The sequence below is a fragment of the Ammospiza caudacuta genome, chromosome 11, assembly GCF_027887145.1.
Source record: "Ammospiza caudacuta isolate bAmmCau1 chromosome 11, bAmmCau1.pri, whole genome shotgun sequence".
Classification (NCBI taxonomy): Eukaryota; Metazoa; Chordata; class Aves; order Passeriformes; family Passerellidae; genus Ammospiza; species Ammospiza caudacuta.
In genome coordinates, this window is record NC_080603.1 from 19,147,131 (window position 1) to 19,166,471 (window position 19,341).

Here is a 19,341-nt window from a genome sequence, read left to right on the forward strand (position 1 = left end):
TGGAGTTTCTTTGGCAGTCTTAATATACTGACAGTCTCTCTGCTGAACTGACTGAAGACTGCAGAGTCAAAACCTGAAGAAATTCTCATTAACCATAGAAGGTAAGCCTGATCAGAAGATCTGATCCACATTTAAGTCACCTTGCTACTGACAGTATCATTTCTCATTTTAGCACAAGAATTTTTCACTGTAGCCTTGAGAATAATCTGGTTTTCTATTAAAACAAATTTTTAAGACATGCAAAATCAGAATAATTGTAAAACACTCCTAAAGATATAATCCCCTAATTTCACTGAAATCAACAAGGCTACAGAAACTCTGCTGAATGAGAAAACTGTCTCTGAAAGATGGAAGTGAAATCCACCATTCTGAAAAAGGCAAAACAAAATGTCAGTGCTGTTCTTCTAGGGCAACACTATACCATTGCCTGCACGTAATAACATCATAAATGGAAACAAGAAAATAATAATGAAATATATGTCTTCACCTTCTGCAGTTGACATCTGAAGACTCATGCCTTGATAAAGACCACACATCATCCATAAACAATTCCCCTTTCTTGTATGCTCTGTGGGCCAAAGGAGTGAGCCAGGAGAAGGTCATGGAGGAAAAAAGCCCAGCATTATCAACCGGGTGCTGGTGTCTAAAAGAATTAAAGAAAAATCACAAACAAATGAAAAAGGAAACAGGAAATGTCAATCTTCCAGAAAAACAAAGCCTCCTCTCATTGAAAGCACTCAGAGTACCAAATGGTCCATGCCAGCCACACTTGCTAAACAAATTCTGATGTTTCCAGTACCAGTCAGCAGACCTACATCTGCAATTCTGCTTTTGGTTTGAAAAGCAAATGCTGTATGAGTTCTGTGGTAGCCTAAAGACGTACTTGGAAGTGGTCCGTATGGGTTTCAGTGCATTCAGACCATGGTGGTATTTGCCCTTGTGATGCTCTTCATCCAGCATTCTCAGCTGGGAATGCACAGAGATGTCCAGTGGCAGGCCCTCTGCCCGAGCTGCTGCTTCCAAGGCATCCTGGCATTCAATCTGCTTTTACAAGAAAGACAACAGATTCAGACTTCAAAACTACATTTGAAGTCCATGACTCCCATCTCCAGCAATTTTGCACCTCTTTCTTCTGCAAATTATTGTGCAACACTCACAGTCATTTCAATGTCTTAGACCACAGGCTTCATCCTGGCAGCAAAGTCATGGAAGGCACAGCTTCTAGATCTGTGTTAGACTGCTGCATTTGTAAAACAAATCAGTACCAGTATTGCACCATTGCATTCAAAGGATAAATGGATAGACCAGACTAATCCTGCCACAGGGAATACTATAGAGAAAGATGACAACATCAAGTACCTATGACATTAGCTCAGGAAATCAATGACTGGCTTATGCAGTAAAATTAAGACATTTCCTTGATGAATTTATACCCTCTTAGTATAATTTAGATATTCTTAGCCACAGAAAATACAAAGTATTTTCAGAATTCTACTAAAGTCTCTTCTTCAAAACCACTTTAGATTAAATTTTAAAAAACAAATACACACTAAGTAGAATTGTACTTACTTTTATCAAATTTCCTGGTTTTTTCTCTTTTTCCCTAATCTAAATGTAACAAAAATTACAATTTTTTTCTCTGCTCCCAGGCACAGTTTCTCAATGGCTCAGCAACTTTGGTAACAGCCACTTACTTAAAGGGCAAACCTTATCTCGGGGAGGGTTTCCATAGCCCTAGGGAAAGGCAGACTTAAATGCTAATCCAAGCAGAGGAACAGCAGTGATACAGGATAGTCAAAATGTTGCAAAGTTCAAACAAATCTTTTGGTGAGCAGCCAGATGTGGCAAAAGTTCATGAGGAGATGAGCCTGTTATCTGTACTGGCAGAGGGCCCTTGACTGGTTCTGCTAACTTGATGTACCATTTATTGCTGAACCACGTTACATGCTTGTATTCCAGTTTATTACACCTGTGCTACTTTGTAGGGAAAAAAAATTCTGAGGTAAACATCTTCCTGAAGGTCTTACAAAGATACTATGATTCTACCTTTATTAGTTGACCTATCAGAGCCAAGTTAGCTTGTTTCCTTGAAAAGAAACAACTGCGATGCGTTGTAGCCTCCTACACAGATTAAATGCAAACACTTGGTTCCTGACTTCCAAGTCCTGTTTTGGAAGTGTCACCATTTACCATGGTCTTGGTACCATGTTAACATGTAATAGTATAGCACACTAAGACACTATTTCCACTCATGAGAAGGATAAGAACAGGAAACTGAAAATGTCATTAATCTGTCCCTTATTTACTTAACCAAAGTACTTAAACAGTGTCTAAGCATGGTGTCAACAATCCATGGTTCTATCTCAAAAAACATATTTGCTAAGCTATCACCTAAAGCTATGGGAAGAAAAATAGCCAAATAACACAGAAACAAAAGAATATTAAAACCTTATGACACAGAGTGACTCAAAATACACAGTACTTGAAATCTGAATTAAAAGACTTTTCACTCAATTTATATTAAATTACTGACTCACTAAGGCAACACTGTCTTACTAAACCATGCAAATTAGCATTAATAAGGGACCTGCCATAAACATCCCAAAGGAGTCAGTAGCAGGGAAGAGTTCTGCACCACCTCTTTTCTGGATACAGCAGAGGAATTTTTAACTGGTTTGTTGTGTTACCCCCACAAGAGGCCCAGGGCAGATCTGCCCAAACATCTTGTTGCTGATAACACACTTGTTTCTAAGTGATGCCATAAACTAGTTGTATAAACACTGATTTTTGGAGCACACCAAAAAAGTGCCTATAAGTTAAAAAAAAAAAAACTTCCAAAACAGAAAACACTATGTTGATGAGCATAAAAATAGATTCACCCACTTAGAAACAAGAATAGCTTTTTAATAAGTAAGCACAATTGCAAGGGGTTTAGACAGTCCAAAGATAATATTCATAAACAATCACTGTGAAAAATAATTAAACTCTTCAGAGCTGCTCAAGAGTTCTCTCAGCAAATGTGGAAAAGCTGGACTGATAAAGACAAGGGCACTGCCTTTATGATGTCTTGCCATAGAGACAAACACAACCACACTGAGAGCACTGCTCATCTCCATCTTGGTGAGATTGTCAAAATCCCACATCCCTACCAAGAAACAAATGCATCACACCACTGTACAATTAGGATTTAAGAACAACTCCAGAGTTCTGTGTAGTTCTCTGAAGATTAGAAAATCTTCAAAGCAGAGTTTATCAGGAAGAAGTGAGGCTCCTAAGTTGTTCTACAATCCACTTCAGGAACAAAAGACTGAAGTAAAAAAACCAAAACAACCCCAACACTTAATTTAGGTTTCTGATTAGGTTTTCTGATTGCCTTCATGTGTGCACAGTTTTCTTGGAAACCAATGCCTTGAGACATTACTAATGTGCTACAACAGGCTCCAGCTCTGCTCTTGAAATAAATGTCTAATAAACATAAAAAATAAATTAAAATGCACTTTTTCTAATTCATCAACTTATTAATATGCCAAAACAAGCAATTAAATGAGTGATACAACATGGTACTGATAACTCCAAAGAAATGCTCACAGAAACAAAACAAGTCTAAATCAGATATTGCTAACTGGGAGAGGAAGATTCAATCAGACATGCATTGAGAAACAGCAGATGACTACTCAGCACCAACAAAAGGTCAAAAAAATGAAGAATTATTACAAAAGACAAAAAGGATAAAGCAGAAAACATTAGCATAACACTTAAAAAACCCTAGGGTTTGCACCCTTTTTGAACACCAGACTATGCCTCTTGTCACTTCAGTTCAAAAAGGGTACTATACTTAAACTTACTTTCCTTGAGCAGTAATAACAATGGGGCTTGGAATAGCATAAACTTAAGATTTTTCAGCTGGCTAGATAAAAGGAATAAAGGTACAGGTATTCGAGAGGTACATAAAGCCTGAAGAAAGAGAGCTAGAGAATCTGATATGTGCATACAACCCAAACCCCCCAAAGAGCTTTGTCCCTTCTTCCCCAAGGAAGAACACCTTCCAGGGCTCAAATCACAGCAGGGAAGAAGCTGCATCTCTTCTGGTCCTACCAGCAGCTGACAGGAAACTAGAACAGACCTGTAACTACTTTTTAAATAATCCTTGCAACTGACATAGAATACTAAAGCTACTGTGGTTGAATTATTATTACAGAGTTAAAATTGTTTGATTTAAGTTGTAAAGGTCTCTGAGCTGCAACACTGCAGAACAGAACTCCTATCTCTTGCACTTAGCAGCCAGAGCTCAGCAGGCTTCCTCATGCCTTTAAAGTTCCCAGCAAGGAGAGGCAAATGGGAAACCCAGAGACCAGAAGAGTAGAGCTCAGAACTAGGTGGGCATGTGATGAGATAATTCCATCATCACCAGATCTGCTCAGAGCTTAAAGCATTCACCATTTTACAACTCCAGGATGAAGAGCAATTTAAAAATATTTAAAGACTTCATTAAAAGATTGGTGTTACAAAACAAGATTAGTGATTGGCTTGTATGGGCTGGGGAAGGGAAGCAACAAACCAACTGTTCCATTTAGCTTAAGCACAACTAAAAAAAACCAGAGCCTAGGAAAAGATCCTTTGAAGTATTAATTACATTCTTCCCAGAAATTCCTCTGGGTCCAAGAATACCTCCACAAAGGAGTAAAGGGTATATACACTGCTTCTGCAGGTAGCACAGGCAACCCCTAAAGCATTGTCCAGACTGCAAATCATCAAACCCCAGAGCATCTGAAAATCAAATAGGTTTGCAGGTCCAAGCATTGTCAAGTCCGCAGCTGCTTGGTGACGCAGCAATGCACCATGAACTTGATGGTCTACTAAGACAATTCTCCTTTCACTGGATTTGATGCAATGCACAATCTATAAAAATATTAACAAGGGGATTTGCAGCATTAGGCTCCCAGCCTTCTCTGTAGCTAGGATACTTTATAATACCCTGTCTGATTAAAACATGAGCCTATTTAAGACTAGTTTGGTGTATCATCCACCCATACCAGCTGTCTCCCTGACGCTGGAGCAACAAGGAGCAGGCACTGGGCTAGATCAGACAGTGGTTGTCAGGAAGGAGACATTGATCCTTTAGGCACCTGCACACATTGACTGCAAAGTACAGACAGCACAGCTGCATTCACACAGCACCAAGGTGAGACCATCAGACAGTGTCAGATGCCTAGAAATTATGGTTACAATTTCCATGGAAGAATCAGATCAAGAAGTCAGAGACTCCATTTTCTTCAACCTCCTGAAAAAGGGGGCATAAATAAAACTTCATGTCTCTGCTGCCTTCTCAGCTTCTGCTACCTGGAAGAACAGCTCTTCACAGCACCTAACACAAAGCCAAATGCAGGAATAAGTACAGCTGCGTCATATTTCACTTAAAAGATACAAATTAACTGTTGAGAAACATTCTGATTTACCACAACAGTTCAGAGATAGGAAAGCTTGGAGTCCACTTTAACAGTTACATGTGACTTGATTACACCAGATCCGTTGTTACTTTTCTGGGCCAGGATTAGCAGAAGTTGTATTAACACTGGAGTCATGGTTTCAAAGCTAGCCAGGGTTTATGCATCCTCAGGTTAAAGCAGAAGTTTCCCAATAGTGCTTGGTACTGATATCAAGGTTCTGCAGCCAAACAAGGTCAGGCTATGTGCATCTCATAAGCCTGAGTATTCTAGTCACATATATTGAACACTTTCACTTGAGGCACAAAACATCCCTGGTGAAGACGGGTATATCAGCTTCTTACAGGAATATTTCTTATTTTACCTTGCCCTTGAATTCTGGCCAGCATCAGCTTTGAGGTGAGATGTTCTCAACTCTTTCCTAGCAAATCCACTTATTCCTGCAATCCAAGAAATATAGAGTTTGGCATGAAGTGTTTGTTTTAGGACTTTGGAAATGTAGCTGCTATGAATGCATCTGATAAGCAGTGATGCATGTGCTTAGGCTTGTGGTATCCATGAATTCCTGTCTTGTTTTGCATTAAAACCAGTATTCATGATCTTGTAAGCAAAGGTTCTAGGATTCATTCAAAATAAGGCTGCCCATTGATCATCCAGCACTGGAACTACATAGCTCATGCACAGTAACAGCAGACTCCTGTGGAATTGTTAATAACCAGCTTTAGAATTGGCAACCCACATGTCTCTGCCTACAAAGATGGGAAACCAACTCCTCACTAAGCAGATCAACCCAACACAGCACAGGCTGAGAATCTGGCTCCTGCCTTGCTCAGGTAAGCTCTGCTCTCCTGAACCACCCCAACACCCTGACATATGCTGGGGGTGTTCTTCAGTAACAATCCTTATTCAGGCCATGCCTAAGCCAGGTCACAATAGAAGCTACACAGGAGAATTTTGTACAGTGCATGGAGCATCCAGGGAGACCTTGAACTTCAACTTCTATTGAGTAGAATCAACAAGCGACAGCAGAAGCCTTGACACCACAGCATTTATCAAGCCTAATACAACAATCTTGTACTGAGCTCACCTTCCTGCACCAACACACACTTCCAAAAGCAAACAGTAAACTAGGACATTCAAACTAAACATCACAGAGCTCTAAACATGTTGACTTTGAAATTCATTAACCTTCATCCTCAAAAACAACTGAAACACAGATTTTGTTTGTGGAACAGCTTGTTTGCTGTCTGTGGCTCAGAGCACAACTGACTGACTATTCCTTATCACTAGGATACAAATTCCCAAAAACTAACAACCATCTCAGTGTCCCAAGACATCAGAACCCCCCACATATATGTGAATTTTAAGTTGCTTCAAGCTAAGTTCACCAATAGTTTGGCATAGATGCAGTGAACATTTCTGGGAACACTTTATAGCTGTACACTGAGTTTCTGAAACAGCCATAGAGCAGAATGTCTGCAGCGCTAATATAGAACACCACAATGGAAAAGACACTGCAAGATTTCCTTCACTGATAGCTAATCTACTCCTTACACACTTCTGGTCACGAGCAGGCTGATTTAGAAATCTGCTTTGAACAAAGGAACAGCAACCCACAGTAGTCAAAGACAATACCAGCATGTGGTCAGAGCTGAGGTTTTATGATGTGGCTAAGGCTTGGAAAGAAGATGGCTGTGCACTAGGGAAGGCAGTCACATTCCAAAGGAAGCTGCAAATTATCCAGAATATCACTGTTCCTCTAGAAAATGTCTCTGCCCAGTCACAGACCTCATCTTTTTGCTCCTCCTGTTAAGTGGTATCTCTGATACCATAAACCCCCCTCCAAGTGTCAGATAAACTTTTGATACATGACTGGCTGTGGATATGCTCCTTGGTGCATATGTGCATCTAGGCATGGAAGAGAAGGTAGAGATACCCCTTCTTCAGTGTGGTTAGAGGGTCATCCTAAAGCATACACTAAACAATTCTAGGATCTTCCATCAAGTGATCCTTGACAGAATCACTTGATTCTGTGATTACTGTGTCAGTGACTGCTTTACTAGCAGAAGTTCAATGGTAAAACAACAAAACATGATGGTAACCAATATGCTCAGTTCTTTGGGGATATAATGGAATTAATGTACTTTTAGAAAGTACCACCAGTGTTTGCTTCTGCACCTAGTCTGATTGTGTTCAAAGTTCTCAAAAATAATAGAACTGTTGCAAAAAAAGATTTTAAATTTTTTATTTCATTTGACCTGAAAAAGTAAAAAAGTGTTTACTTAGCTATGAAAATATGCAGACACATCCAGCAGCTTCAGCTACAAATAACAGTTTATAGTTAAGCAGTCTAGGACTTGGAAGTGCACAGGCAGAAGCACCCAGGCTACACTCACACCCCTATTTTTAACCTGTTGTTCAGTTGACTCAGACACTCAGATGCTTCAGAGAGGTTGAGGCAGAATTGATCTATTTAAATACTCAGTGATAAATCACTTCAAAGCTATCTGTGCTTGAAGGATTTACATCAGTTCCAACAAGCTCTGATCACATGCCCTGTTGTCTTGGGCAAAAGATGTCAGAAACAAACCTGAAAAACAAGAGATCAAGGTAAGGACAGGAATATTAGTAGGGCTTCTGTTAGCTAAAGTTAGCAACACATTTCCTGCACGTTTGAAGTGATCTCTACAGTTCCCTGGCTGGTGCCTTGAAACACAGCAATTTGCACTTGAGATTCACCACAGATGCAGTCATCATCCTTCAGCAGCAAGAACTTGATCCTGAACAGTACATTCCAGCCAGAGCCAACTACAGCTTGGAGTACAATTTGTAAATAAGTGCTGTAGCATTGTTAACGTGGGAAGTTGAATTCTAAGAATTGAGTTCTCATAAGCTCTGTATATCATAGAAGCAGCTTGTTGTCATATCCTCCTCTATTGTAATGGGGTAGGAAAGCTAAATTCTATTGCCTGCTATTCCATCAAATAAAATCTACATTTGAGACAAGCCAATTCCAAGAGCATTCCAAAAATAAATTATTTCTTTTCCTCATCTGTGATTTTATAGCATATTTCATGGACAGTGGGGTCTGTCCTCCCCAGAATACACTGCTTCCATGAGAAAAACTACATAAAATTACTGAAGATGTAAATTGAAGGGCACAGGCACATTCTGAGAACAGAAAGTCCTAAAGGTGTAAGTACAAATCAATATTTCAAAACATCCCTTAATTATTACTCACTGGTCATGTAACAGCTTTTACAGATGAAGACCACTCACTGCTGTGCTAGGCAGCAAGTGCACCTACAAGTTCTCCAGCAGAGGCATGTCCCCACAAACAATAAGCCCAATTAGTGTGGTACTATGCAGGGGGAACATGTAGTTCAGAGTCTTTTGTAAGCTACATTAAGGTCTCCAAAGACTTAAAAATCAATTGTTATCAGAACACACTGCAGACACTTATTCATGAGGTGAATATATGTATTCACAAGCTGAATAATTTTTTCTTGAATTTCAGCCCTGAAGCACCTATTTCAAAGGTCCATATTTCTATAGCAACATTCCCATTAAGTGCCAGGAAATGTTGGATTAGTCCTACTTATACTGCAGAATTATTTCAATTATGATTCCAGGAAGCCTATTTGAAAAGCTCCTGTCTTTCAGAGATGTGATCTTTCAAGCTGTGACCAAGCAGCATTTAAGCTTCCAAGGAAAGAATTGCAAGTTCTTTTTCACTATTGTCATGAACACACTTGTGGTGGTTTGAGACAGCATCCTTTCAGCTGGAAATAAACACAAGAATGGAGGTTTCAGGACAGAAAATGGAAAGCTGAATATAACCTTTTGCAATGCAAAGAAGAGACACACAAAGCTCTGGGACCTTGGCTCAATGGTCCCAAAACCAGGACCTGAAAACAGGTCTTTCACCTATAAAGATCATGACCAGAAAAATCAACTAGACTTGTCTGCTTCAAGTTAAGAAGGATACAGAAAATGCAGCAATACAGGCAACAAAAAACCCAATGAGTCATATTATTGATCAGCCAAATGTACTTGTAGCCCTGCCAGAAGCAGTCATCACCACTGGCCATGAACCAGTGGCCCTTGACTACTGTCCCCAGAGCACAGAGGATTCAACCTCACCCTATAAGAGTGCACCATGTTAGCAAGAAGGCCACCTCATGCAGTCAAAGTCTGCTGCACAACAGCCTTAAACTTGCCTTCCACAAAGATCTGAAGTTCGTGGTGAAATAACAGCCTACATCTGCTTGCAGCTTGTTCCTGGCAATACAGATCATGCTTACAGCTTAGTCATTTTCTGGTCAACCTAATTCAAATCCTGAGCCAGATTTCCTACAAGAAATTTGAGAGTCACAACATCTCTATTGATGGTACACTGGGACCCTGTTGTCCAAGTGAGAATTCCACTACAGGCTTATCCCTCTATCTGAACTGCTGTGGTCCTACCCTTCCTCATCACATCAGCTCTCTGTGGTGTTCTGCCACCAGCTGTGCCAAGTCAATTTGGGCATCTAACCCAATCCAGGTTCCACAAAAGATACAGTAGCAAAGGACAGAGTTCCTTCTCTTCCCTTGAAACACCATTTTCTTCACAGCTTCTACCATTTCCTTACATGCAGGGGGAAAGTGCTTAACCAAACAGACAAAGCTCAGCTTTATGAAAGGGGAGTCTTTGCTCTTCCCTAAGCCAAGTACGCTGCTGAAACCAGAGCTTGTTTCAACTAGAAAGGGAAAAACTTGGTACACAAACATGAATGCCTACCTTAGATAAGGTGTTATGAATACCTCTCCTTTTACTTAACCATAGTATTCTGCAAGCAAGCAGGATTTATCTCACTGACATGTAGCAACAAATTCAAAGCTGTTTGTGTCTGTGTTTGTGTCTGCACCCGAGCTGCAAGGGTAGCAAAACAAAAACGGTACCAACGTCTGAGCTAGAAATTAACACAACCTTGGCATACTGAACAAGATAATGGCCAAGTAAAGTGGGAATCCTATCAGAGCCATAAGATGCCATTAGCAAAACAAGTTCAGTTCATTCTTCTACTCAAAGAGAACAAACAAGATAAAGTTCAATGTATGAGCTTGGGTAAGCCCTCCTCTTACATCAGTATTCACAAGTTCACAGAACCCCTGTTTTGCAATCAATTATCTGTGTGTACTACCCTGTAGTCATAGGCAGCATATCAAATGGAATGGGTAAAAGGGTAAAAAAGACCAGCAACAGAGAAGCTGACATGAAGCTGCCTCACAGAGGTTTTCATGCCAGGCTGTACAGACATGCAGGATTTAGCTGACTTTCAGTCTCCACAAAAGAAAAGAAAAAAAAAGGAATAAAAAAATAAAAGTACCCACAAATATGCTGGTTTCATGGTTTCATTTAATTAAAAATCTACAGGTAAGATAAGGCTTGTTTTCTTTAAAAGTTAAATCCTGATTATATGATGCAGACCAAAAGGGAGAGATAACATGCAATGATTACTGCTGAACTCCACTGCCACTGGTCAGGAAACAGAGCTGCCCACCAATGGCATCACTGTTGTCACCAGTAATTTGACAGAGCAGATTTGCTACTGGACAGGGCAGGGTGGGTGGCAAGCCCATGACATCAACATGACAAAAGCCATAACATAAAAACCCACACGGTGGCTTGAGGGCTCGGCTGTGCATCGGTGCCTGCTGTAATGCAATCAGACACCACCTTGCTGAACACGGCAGCAGCACTTGCTGAGTCATAGAGCCTGTGGGGACACTGGAGCTGCAGGGCCTGCAGGCTGCACTCACTGCTGCAGAGCTCAGCTCTCCAATCCCAATCAGCAGAGCAGCCCTGGGAAACCCTCAAACCCACAGAAAGGAGGGAAGCTGAAATAGAGTATCTCAGCAGCTACTGTAACCAGCAAAGATTAAGCCTCTCTAGAGGTCTTCACAATTCCTCCTTACAAATACAGAAAGTTCCCCTATTTCCAACCCTCTCACAGAAAATCTACGTGGAATGACCAGCAGCACACCTGCAAGGAACTCATCATTGTGAAAAATCAGACAGAAGCACTATTAACTTTATTTGTTTGTCTTGAGAAAAATCTACAGTGTGTATACATATATATCAGTCCTTGGAGTATTTCAGAAAAGGTCAAGAACAGGATATGCAAGAAAATATTAGCTGCTCTGAATGCTAGCACTGGAATACCTTTAACCTTCTTCAGCTAGCAGAGGTTATTAGTTTCTAACCATATCTTTCATCAGCATGGGTGTTTCCATTTCTCTGAGCCTTTTTCCTAATAGCACTTGGTAGTATATGCACTCTTCCTAGTGAAAACAAGCTTTAAAAATTAGAAGCTCTGAACAATGACAGGCTAGCTTTAAGCCAGTGGTTATTTCAAGACCCAGCTCTCAAAATAAACTAGAATTATGATGATACCTCACCATGTTAAATACACAGATGTTCAAGAACACCTTCAATAATAATTACTTTCATCTGAGGGGAAAGTAAAAAAGTCAAGCTACTAGAGCAAGCTAGACATCTGTTTTAAAAAATTAATCCTTGAAACAACCATGGCATGATTAAGAGTTTTTTCAGCTGCCAACACTGAATGGTGCATGATTTGTGCCGAGTGCTTCACTGCTCTTCCTTGGTTGTAATGATTCTCTAAAACACAAAGGTTTAAAAAACTTCCTTGATTCACATCAATAGCTGAATACTAGAAAAAAGTTTTGCTCAAATGTTACTGAAAAGCCACACTTAAAAGTGAAAAATGCTTAGTAAGTGCTAAGACCTGGTATCAAAATAGCTACAGCACCCTTTGGAATGACCTCTTCCACACAATAGGCAATACTCATTATTGACCTTCAATGCAGCAAATCTATATACAGCTAGCACAACAAAAAGGCTGCTGCATGCAATTTAATAAGCAGAAAGACTGCAAAATAAACAATGAAAAAGAAACTGACCTTAAGTTTAGAATGCTGAAAAGTAGGCTCTTCCTGCTCTTCATGCTGCACCGAGTCAGCTCTCTCCCTCACACTCCTATACCCAGGACTGGGTATAATGTACTCTTTTCCTATGTCGATGTCTTTCATCTTCTGTAAACGCCAGGGTTTACACGTGTGCTTTCACCTCAAGTATCTGAAAAACAATTAAATTCCCCTTCATTATGTGCCGTGACAAATACACCAGTTACTTTTAGTCACCTATTTTTAAAGTTAATTTTCAGAATCAAAATCAATACGCAATAGTGAGTTATATTACAACAGCGCCATAATAACGTGGCTTTCAAAGTCCATGCAAGACTAACTTCTCATGAACTAGTTTAAACATACCCTGAGGTAATCAAATAGTACAATGATCCTCAATGCACTAGAGCGCTGTCATAGTTCCTCCCTTAGATCTCTGAAACACAATTATGCAATCTGACAGATTAAAGCAATAGCTACAGCATTTAGCTGAAACTGTGAGAAACTTGCCTGGGAAGACCAAATCCCCAAAATCTTTTGTAAAGAGTTTGAAATTACATATATACAATAATTCATTGGTACAAGGTTTTGCAAAACCAATCTCTCTGGAGAGATCACTTAATAACATTAGTCAGTAGAAACACTCTGGAGAAAACTGTGTCCCTTTTCCATAGCATTGCTCACTTACTCCATAGGCTTGAGCTATAATTAAGTACAGACGTGCACAGGAATGAGTCACACCTTCAGTGCTGCAGGTTTCCACCCAGTCTATCAAACTGCACTGAAAGGTCAGAAGGAGAACCAGAGCCTGGAAGACAAAAATCACTCCACTCTGCGAGACCCTGTTTTACAACTCAGTGTTATCGCATTCTGCCACCCGCCTGCAACTAAGGCGATGGGAGACGCCTGCCTGCGCTACTGTGGTCAGACTGCACCAGCGGCTCTGCCGGGCTGCGCGGGGCTGCCAGGGCTCCGCCGCTGCAGCATCTCTCATCTCTCCCCGACGAGAGCGCCGCGGGGCGGGGATGCTGCACCGCGGGCTCCGCGCCCCGCCCGCGGCAGGGATGCGGGACAGCCCCCCCGGCCGGACACCCCCCAGCAGCCCGGGGGAGCCCCCTCCGCTCTTCCCCGGCCCCCCCGTGTCTCCGCCGCACTGCCGCAAGCACGGGAGCCGCCCCGCCCAGGGACAGGTGCGCCCGGCTGCAGCCGGGGCGGGACAGAGCGCGGCGGGAGAGGGCACCGCGCAGCCCCTTCACCGGGGGCGAGCTGAGGGGGCTGCTCGGCCGGGCTCCTGACAGGAGAGGGGACAGCAAAGCCGCCTCCTCACCACACCAAGGCTCGCTCGTCCCCAGCACCAGCCGCACTCACCTCCGCCCGCCGACGGCCCCACCGCAGCTTCTCCGCTCCGCGGCCGCAAACCCAAACAACGCCGCTTATAGCGGTTCCGGCGTCCCCACTGCGCCTGCGGGCGGGCGCTGCGGCGGCCGCTCCTTCCTGGTGCCCCACGGGAGATGTAGTCCGCTCCTCAGACCTAGGCACTCCTTCACTGCGGATAGTGAACTACATTTCCCTCAAGACCCCGCGCGGGCCGGCTCCGTTTGGCCGCGCCCCCGTCCCGCCGCGCCCCGCCCAGCCCCGTCCCGCCGCCGCTGCCGCAGCGTGGGGGGTCTGGAACGTTCGCCGCCCGCCGGGGCGGCCCTGCGGCGGGGCGGGCACACCGGGGCACCGCGCTTCGGCTCTCCTCGCCGCTCGGGAGGGCAGCAGCGCAATGCAGTGCAGTGCAGTGTAGTGTAACGCAACGCAGCACAACGCACTACCTGCTGAGCCGTGCCGTACCGTGCGGTACCGTGCAGTGCGGGAAGGACGGGTCCTTCCACCGAGCCAGTGCTCGTGGGAAGAATCGGGGTCCGCTCTGTTCGGACACCGCCCGCAGAGCCGAAGGGCTGGCTCGGTGCTGGAGAGGGCGAGCGGTGTCTCGGTTCCCTCCCGGCAGCGGGGGTGCCGCCGAGCACTGCCCGGTGTGGCGGACACAGCAGCGGCTGCGGCCTCGGTGTCCGCCCCTCCCGGCCGGCCCGCGGCTCGCAGCAGCCTGTCACTCACTGCCGGTTACCTACAGCCCCTCGGCCGGGGAAAGTGCTCCGTGCCCTTATCTGGGGCTTAACCTCGGCCGGGGCCGCGGTCAGCAGCGGCTCCTGTGCGCAGCGGCCGTGCCCCCGCAGCCGCTGCCGCAGGCCTGCGACGCGCTCCCCAAGGAGCCGGGCACGGCTCCCTTGCCAAGCCCCCGCTGCCCTTCCAGCTCCCTCAGAGCACCTAAAGGGACGGGGAACTTGTCCCAGGGCTTTCGCAGCCAAGCTTTGGCGGCTGGAAGGGATGGAGGCTGCGGCTGTGTGTCCCGGCGTGGTGGTGGCTGAGGGCCAGCAGCCCTGCTCGCCCCAAAGTGTGACACAGGGCGTCCAGCCCCCGCCTCAGGGGAGCCACTGAAGGAGATGGACACAGCTGCATTTCCTCTCACAAAGGGCTGTAAATATCCTTAACAAACCTTGAGCTGTAGCTTCTCCCCTGCTGCGTTTAAATACCCTGTCCTCAGCTGACATCCTCCTTCCACCAGCCAGATTTGGCTGATGTCTCATTTAAGTGGTTTATGTAACGAGTGCCTGTTTGCACCGCAGTCCTTGCTCTCCTGTCAGGAATGTTTGTGAGAGTCAGTTTGATAGAAATGCTGAAATGAACTCAGGTGAACGAGGGAGATGGGAATCTGGAAATAAAAGTGGACCAGAATATTCCCTCCAAGCCCCCAAGCCAGAGGTAAAGGTAAAAGGTGTCACTGTCCAAGTAACAAGGACAGCCTTAAGGTACCAAAGAATCCCTGTAGAGCTCCCTGACACACATGGTCACACACCCTGCAGATCTCTGACTCTATTTCTGGAAAAAATTAGAATCAGTTCTATTGCAGGTGCTCTTGACATTTTGGGACAGGGGAACTGACAGACAGACATACCTTGCCCAGATACAGGAGCCAAGAACGAATGTCACTGTAACTACTGCATTTTTCTGCAATCTCTTCCCCAGACAGGGAAATCACGCACAATCACAATCATGCAGTTTCAGGTTGGACTAGCATTTTGTTGGGGAAGACTCTCAAGGTGCACTTCATGCTTTATAATGCTATGTCCCATCAAAATGTGGATTTTTAGGATGGAAGCCAGGAGGCAATTTACAGTAAATCCCTGAACAGTCATTAAACTGATGTTTGTTTGCACCAAACACTCTGGAATGTAGGGGTAAATAGATGTCCAGATACTGAGCTGTGTAGTTAAACAGCATAAACAGAAAGGACAAAGAATGAATGATGGGGAAAATTAAGCTGTGTTAAAGCTTTAAGGTGAATCATGGGTATTTTTGGGTGTTGACCTGAAATTGTTCTGAGTGTGAGCATGTCTTTGGGCCCTGAGCTGTGGAGGCAATCAGAGCTGCTTTTTGGAGGTGGCTGGCTGTTTTTTGAGCTGCTGACATGTTGAAGCCCAAAGGCTCTGCATCACATGCCTGTAAAGGAAGAAGAATATAAACCTCCATAATGCCAAAGTCATTACAAAATGAGTTCAGAAGGATGAGCAGACACTGTTGTTTAAGCCAAGGGAGCCAGAGCCCTGCCTACACTTGTTCTGTCCTCTATTTCTCCAGTACTGAAAGAGATCTGAGAATAAAAAGGGAGGACAAGAGTGCTAGTAGAACACTGCTGGTAAATAATGATGTGTACACTCAGACTAGCTCTGGGCAATGGGCTGGCAGCAGCATCAGGAGGATTTTCACACCTGTGGTCCTATGAGTACATTCTCCCTGAGTACAGTGGTGGGATGAAATGCTTAAGTAGGCATAACCCACTTTTTAGTGTGTCACAAGTCTCCTCCAGCATTTGTTCTAAAGGCTATAAATGTACTGGTGCTACCAGCCAGAGGAGTTACATCTTTAGCTCCAGTGGCAGCAGCTAATGCTTTTAGTGCTGCGAGTCCTGGATTCATCCCTGAGGGATGGGAGCTGTTACATAAACAAGGCCTGTACAGTATTAAAACTTGCCCTGATTCAAGATCTGGGATTTGCTGTAATCAGACCTGACTGCAAAAGAAAAGCAGAGCCAGACCAAAGAGCCAGCAGCAGCTTCAAAGCCAAGGCCTGCAGACCGGGGTGAGGAGGCAACATCTGACAATTCGTTTTCTTAGAGGTGTCCAGGAGCTGCTCCCCTCCATACCAAAACAACCATCAGCAACAAACCTAAAGCGATGCTTGAAAAAAATTGATTTGAGCCATTGGAGCAGAAAATGGAGCATCTCCAGATTGATCAGGAAAACCAAGGTTCAGTTTGTGGGAGTGTTGGTCTTTGTTCATCTGTCTCTCCTATTACATCTTCCCTGTAGGACCTGAGGACCTGCATCTGCCCTTTGGGGAACTGGAGCAGGTACTGCCCAGGTGAATAAACTGAGCTGAACCCTGGATGAAAACAGACTTCTCAGGACATCTGAGCTTGAGGAGCATGGCTGCACTCAGTGCTCAGTGTTTGGGTTCACATCATTGCAATTAAGACCAGCCATGAAAAACCCTGTTACACACAGGAGTAGGAAGCAGAGAATTTCTTATGTGCTGAAGGAGGTGTCATGCTTTGACACAAATCTGGACACTGGGAAGAGCAGTCATTCCCCCTCTCCCAAATCCCCTTTCCTATGTACCTCATATGCAGAGGACATCATCTTCTTACTCTTCCCCACTGGGATGCTTGGTGCAGGGTGCTGACACTTGCATTTTCAGCGTGAGTTTCCTGAGTGTGTCCCTCCTGATGAGCATGCTGACAGTTGTTATGCTTGCTAGTGGTTTTCTACTCTCTTGCTGATCAGAGCTCTTAGCCATGAAGTGCAGAACTCACAGATTAATTGGACAGCTCAAGTAGAAGTCCCATGACCAAATTTAGCCTGTAGCACTGCAAACAGTAACAAGCCCAGAAATAGGGAGGTCTGAATAGACTGCATTATCAGCTTGTTCATGATTCTCTATCCCTGTGCAGTGGCCAATCTTTTATTGTCCATCATGTCCAAGTCTCCCTCCCACACACAGCCTGTTCAGGATTTTGAGCTCCCAGAGCAGTCCGAAAATTTTCCCATTGCACTGCAACTACTTCACGTCACTCTTCTGGAAAGTAATAACTTATCCTCAGCTGGGCCACATGAGCCATCAATCCATGTGGGCAGCTTGGCAGATTAAAACAAGCTGCCCACATAGGTAGGTATAAATTGCCAACAACTGGAGGGCAAAGAGACATTGCTATTCATTTTCCTTTGTATCTTGTATCCACTTTCACAGTTCCAGAGGAAATAAAATTTTTGTAGCAAAAGCATCAACAAGATCACTGAGGATAGTCATTCTTAATCCATCATACTTAGGCTACAGAGTTAATATCCCATTGTGGAGACAGGGAGAGGGGCAGAAGTCAATGTGATACTTGCAGCAGGGCTGTCACAGACTGCTATGGCTTGCTCAATCATTCCCCTCTTCAATCTCACTAGAAAATAAACAATTTGGGGACATCAGCGGGCTGGTTTGTCACGTGAAAACCACAGTCCAGTTTCCTGCAAACAATTATGTTAATAATCATTAATAACATTGCACAATAGGTCATTATTGTTACCGCAAGAATTGGGTACTATTGCTTTTAATTCAAGTAAAGTTATGATATCTAATGGGTTTGATCATGTCTTGCAATTGAAGAACTAGAGGCACAAATACTCCCTCGACATATTTAGTGCTGGTAGCATCAGTCTTCCTAAATATCCTTCTGCATTGGTCTGAAGAGGATCATGAGCACTGCCCTCCAAGCTGCCTGTAGCAACACCTGGATAGACACAAGTGTCCATAGACACAACTGTCCATGCTGTGCCAGGCATCTCCCTGTCTGCTGGATGTGGGTACTTGTCTACAATACTATGCACACACCCACCATACACATTCATGCCTACCTGGTTCCATCCAAACACATAGCATGGGGCTGATACCCTCCCTACATGGATGTGGTACCAAAACCTTTCCCCCATCCCCGTCACAGCTGCACAGAGAGAGGTTAGCATGCTTGCAGCACTAAAGACCCAGTGCCACGATCCAAACATTTCCTGGAACTCAGCATTTTCCATGCAACTGCTCTGATTGTCAGGGCATGTGAGGCACACGACTTTGTGGGATGCTCAAGACCTAATCAACACCACAGGCATCTCTCACTTCACAGAATGGGCACTCTCTGAGCTCTCACTTTTTCATTACTGCAGTTTCATTGTGCTTACAGCTCTGCAAATGACTCATCCAGGCATTGAAGTTCATGTGCTTTCTGTTGGTTCAGTGCTGAACAATCTGTGTTGCTGATCAGAAACTGGTGAGAGTGAGGGCCAGCTCACACAGCACACTGGAGAGCTATTATTTCCTCACCCTTTCCCCAGAAAAATTCTCAAGAGGGATATGATGTATTTGGAACTAGAGAAAACAGGAATCTTTCTCTTTCCTTCTGACCTGTTTTAGCAGAAGGAGCTCATTAATATCTTAATATACCTGTGCATTTGGCTTTCCTGGAAACAAACTGTACTTGCCTGATGTTTGTGCAAAGCTGTTGGTAGTGTGGGCGTTCACATTGTGATTATGTTGGAGAGGATGAGGCTCCTAAGCTGATCCAGGCAGAGATACCACTCCAGGCTACAGCAGTACCACCCATGGCCTTCCCATCAGTTCATGTGGGAGGATGAACCCTCCTAGCCAAGCTAATGGTGTTTTACTCTTGTTCTCAATAGCTTCTACAAATAGCCATGTTTTTGCAACAAATATCTCTTGGTGTTATTTTTCTTTTTTCAGGTTTCGATCATCCTGCCCTCTTTCTGCAGCATTTATGCTTGTGAAA

General features: G+C 44.0%; 1 protein-coding gene across 1 annotated transcript in view; it reads right to left on the minus strand.

Annotated features, from left to right (window-relative positions):
- Window positions 1–13,910, minus strand: part of ABCC5 (ATP binding cassette subfamily C member 5) — a 67,625-nt gene extending 53,715 nt beyond the window's left edge. The window contains exons 1-4 of the mRNA XM_058812213.1: window positions 13,785–13,910; window positions 12,414–12,588; window positions 884–1,044; window positions 488–643 (exon numbers count right to left, since the gene is read on the minus strand). Of these exons, the coding sequence (XP_058668196.1) occupies window positions 488–643; window positions 884–1,044; window positions 12,414–12,542 (446 nt within the window). The 5' untranslated portion in view covers window positions 12,543–12,588; window positions 13,785–13,910. The remainder of the gene's footprint in view (window positions 1–487; window positions 644–883; window positions 1,045–12,413; window positions 12,589–13,784) is intronic.
- Window positions 13,911–19,341: the final 5,431 nt, after the last annotated feature.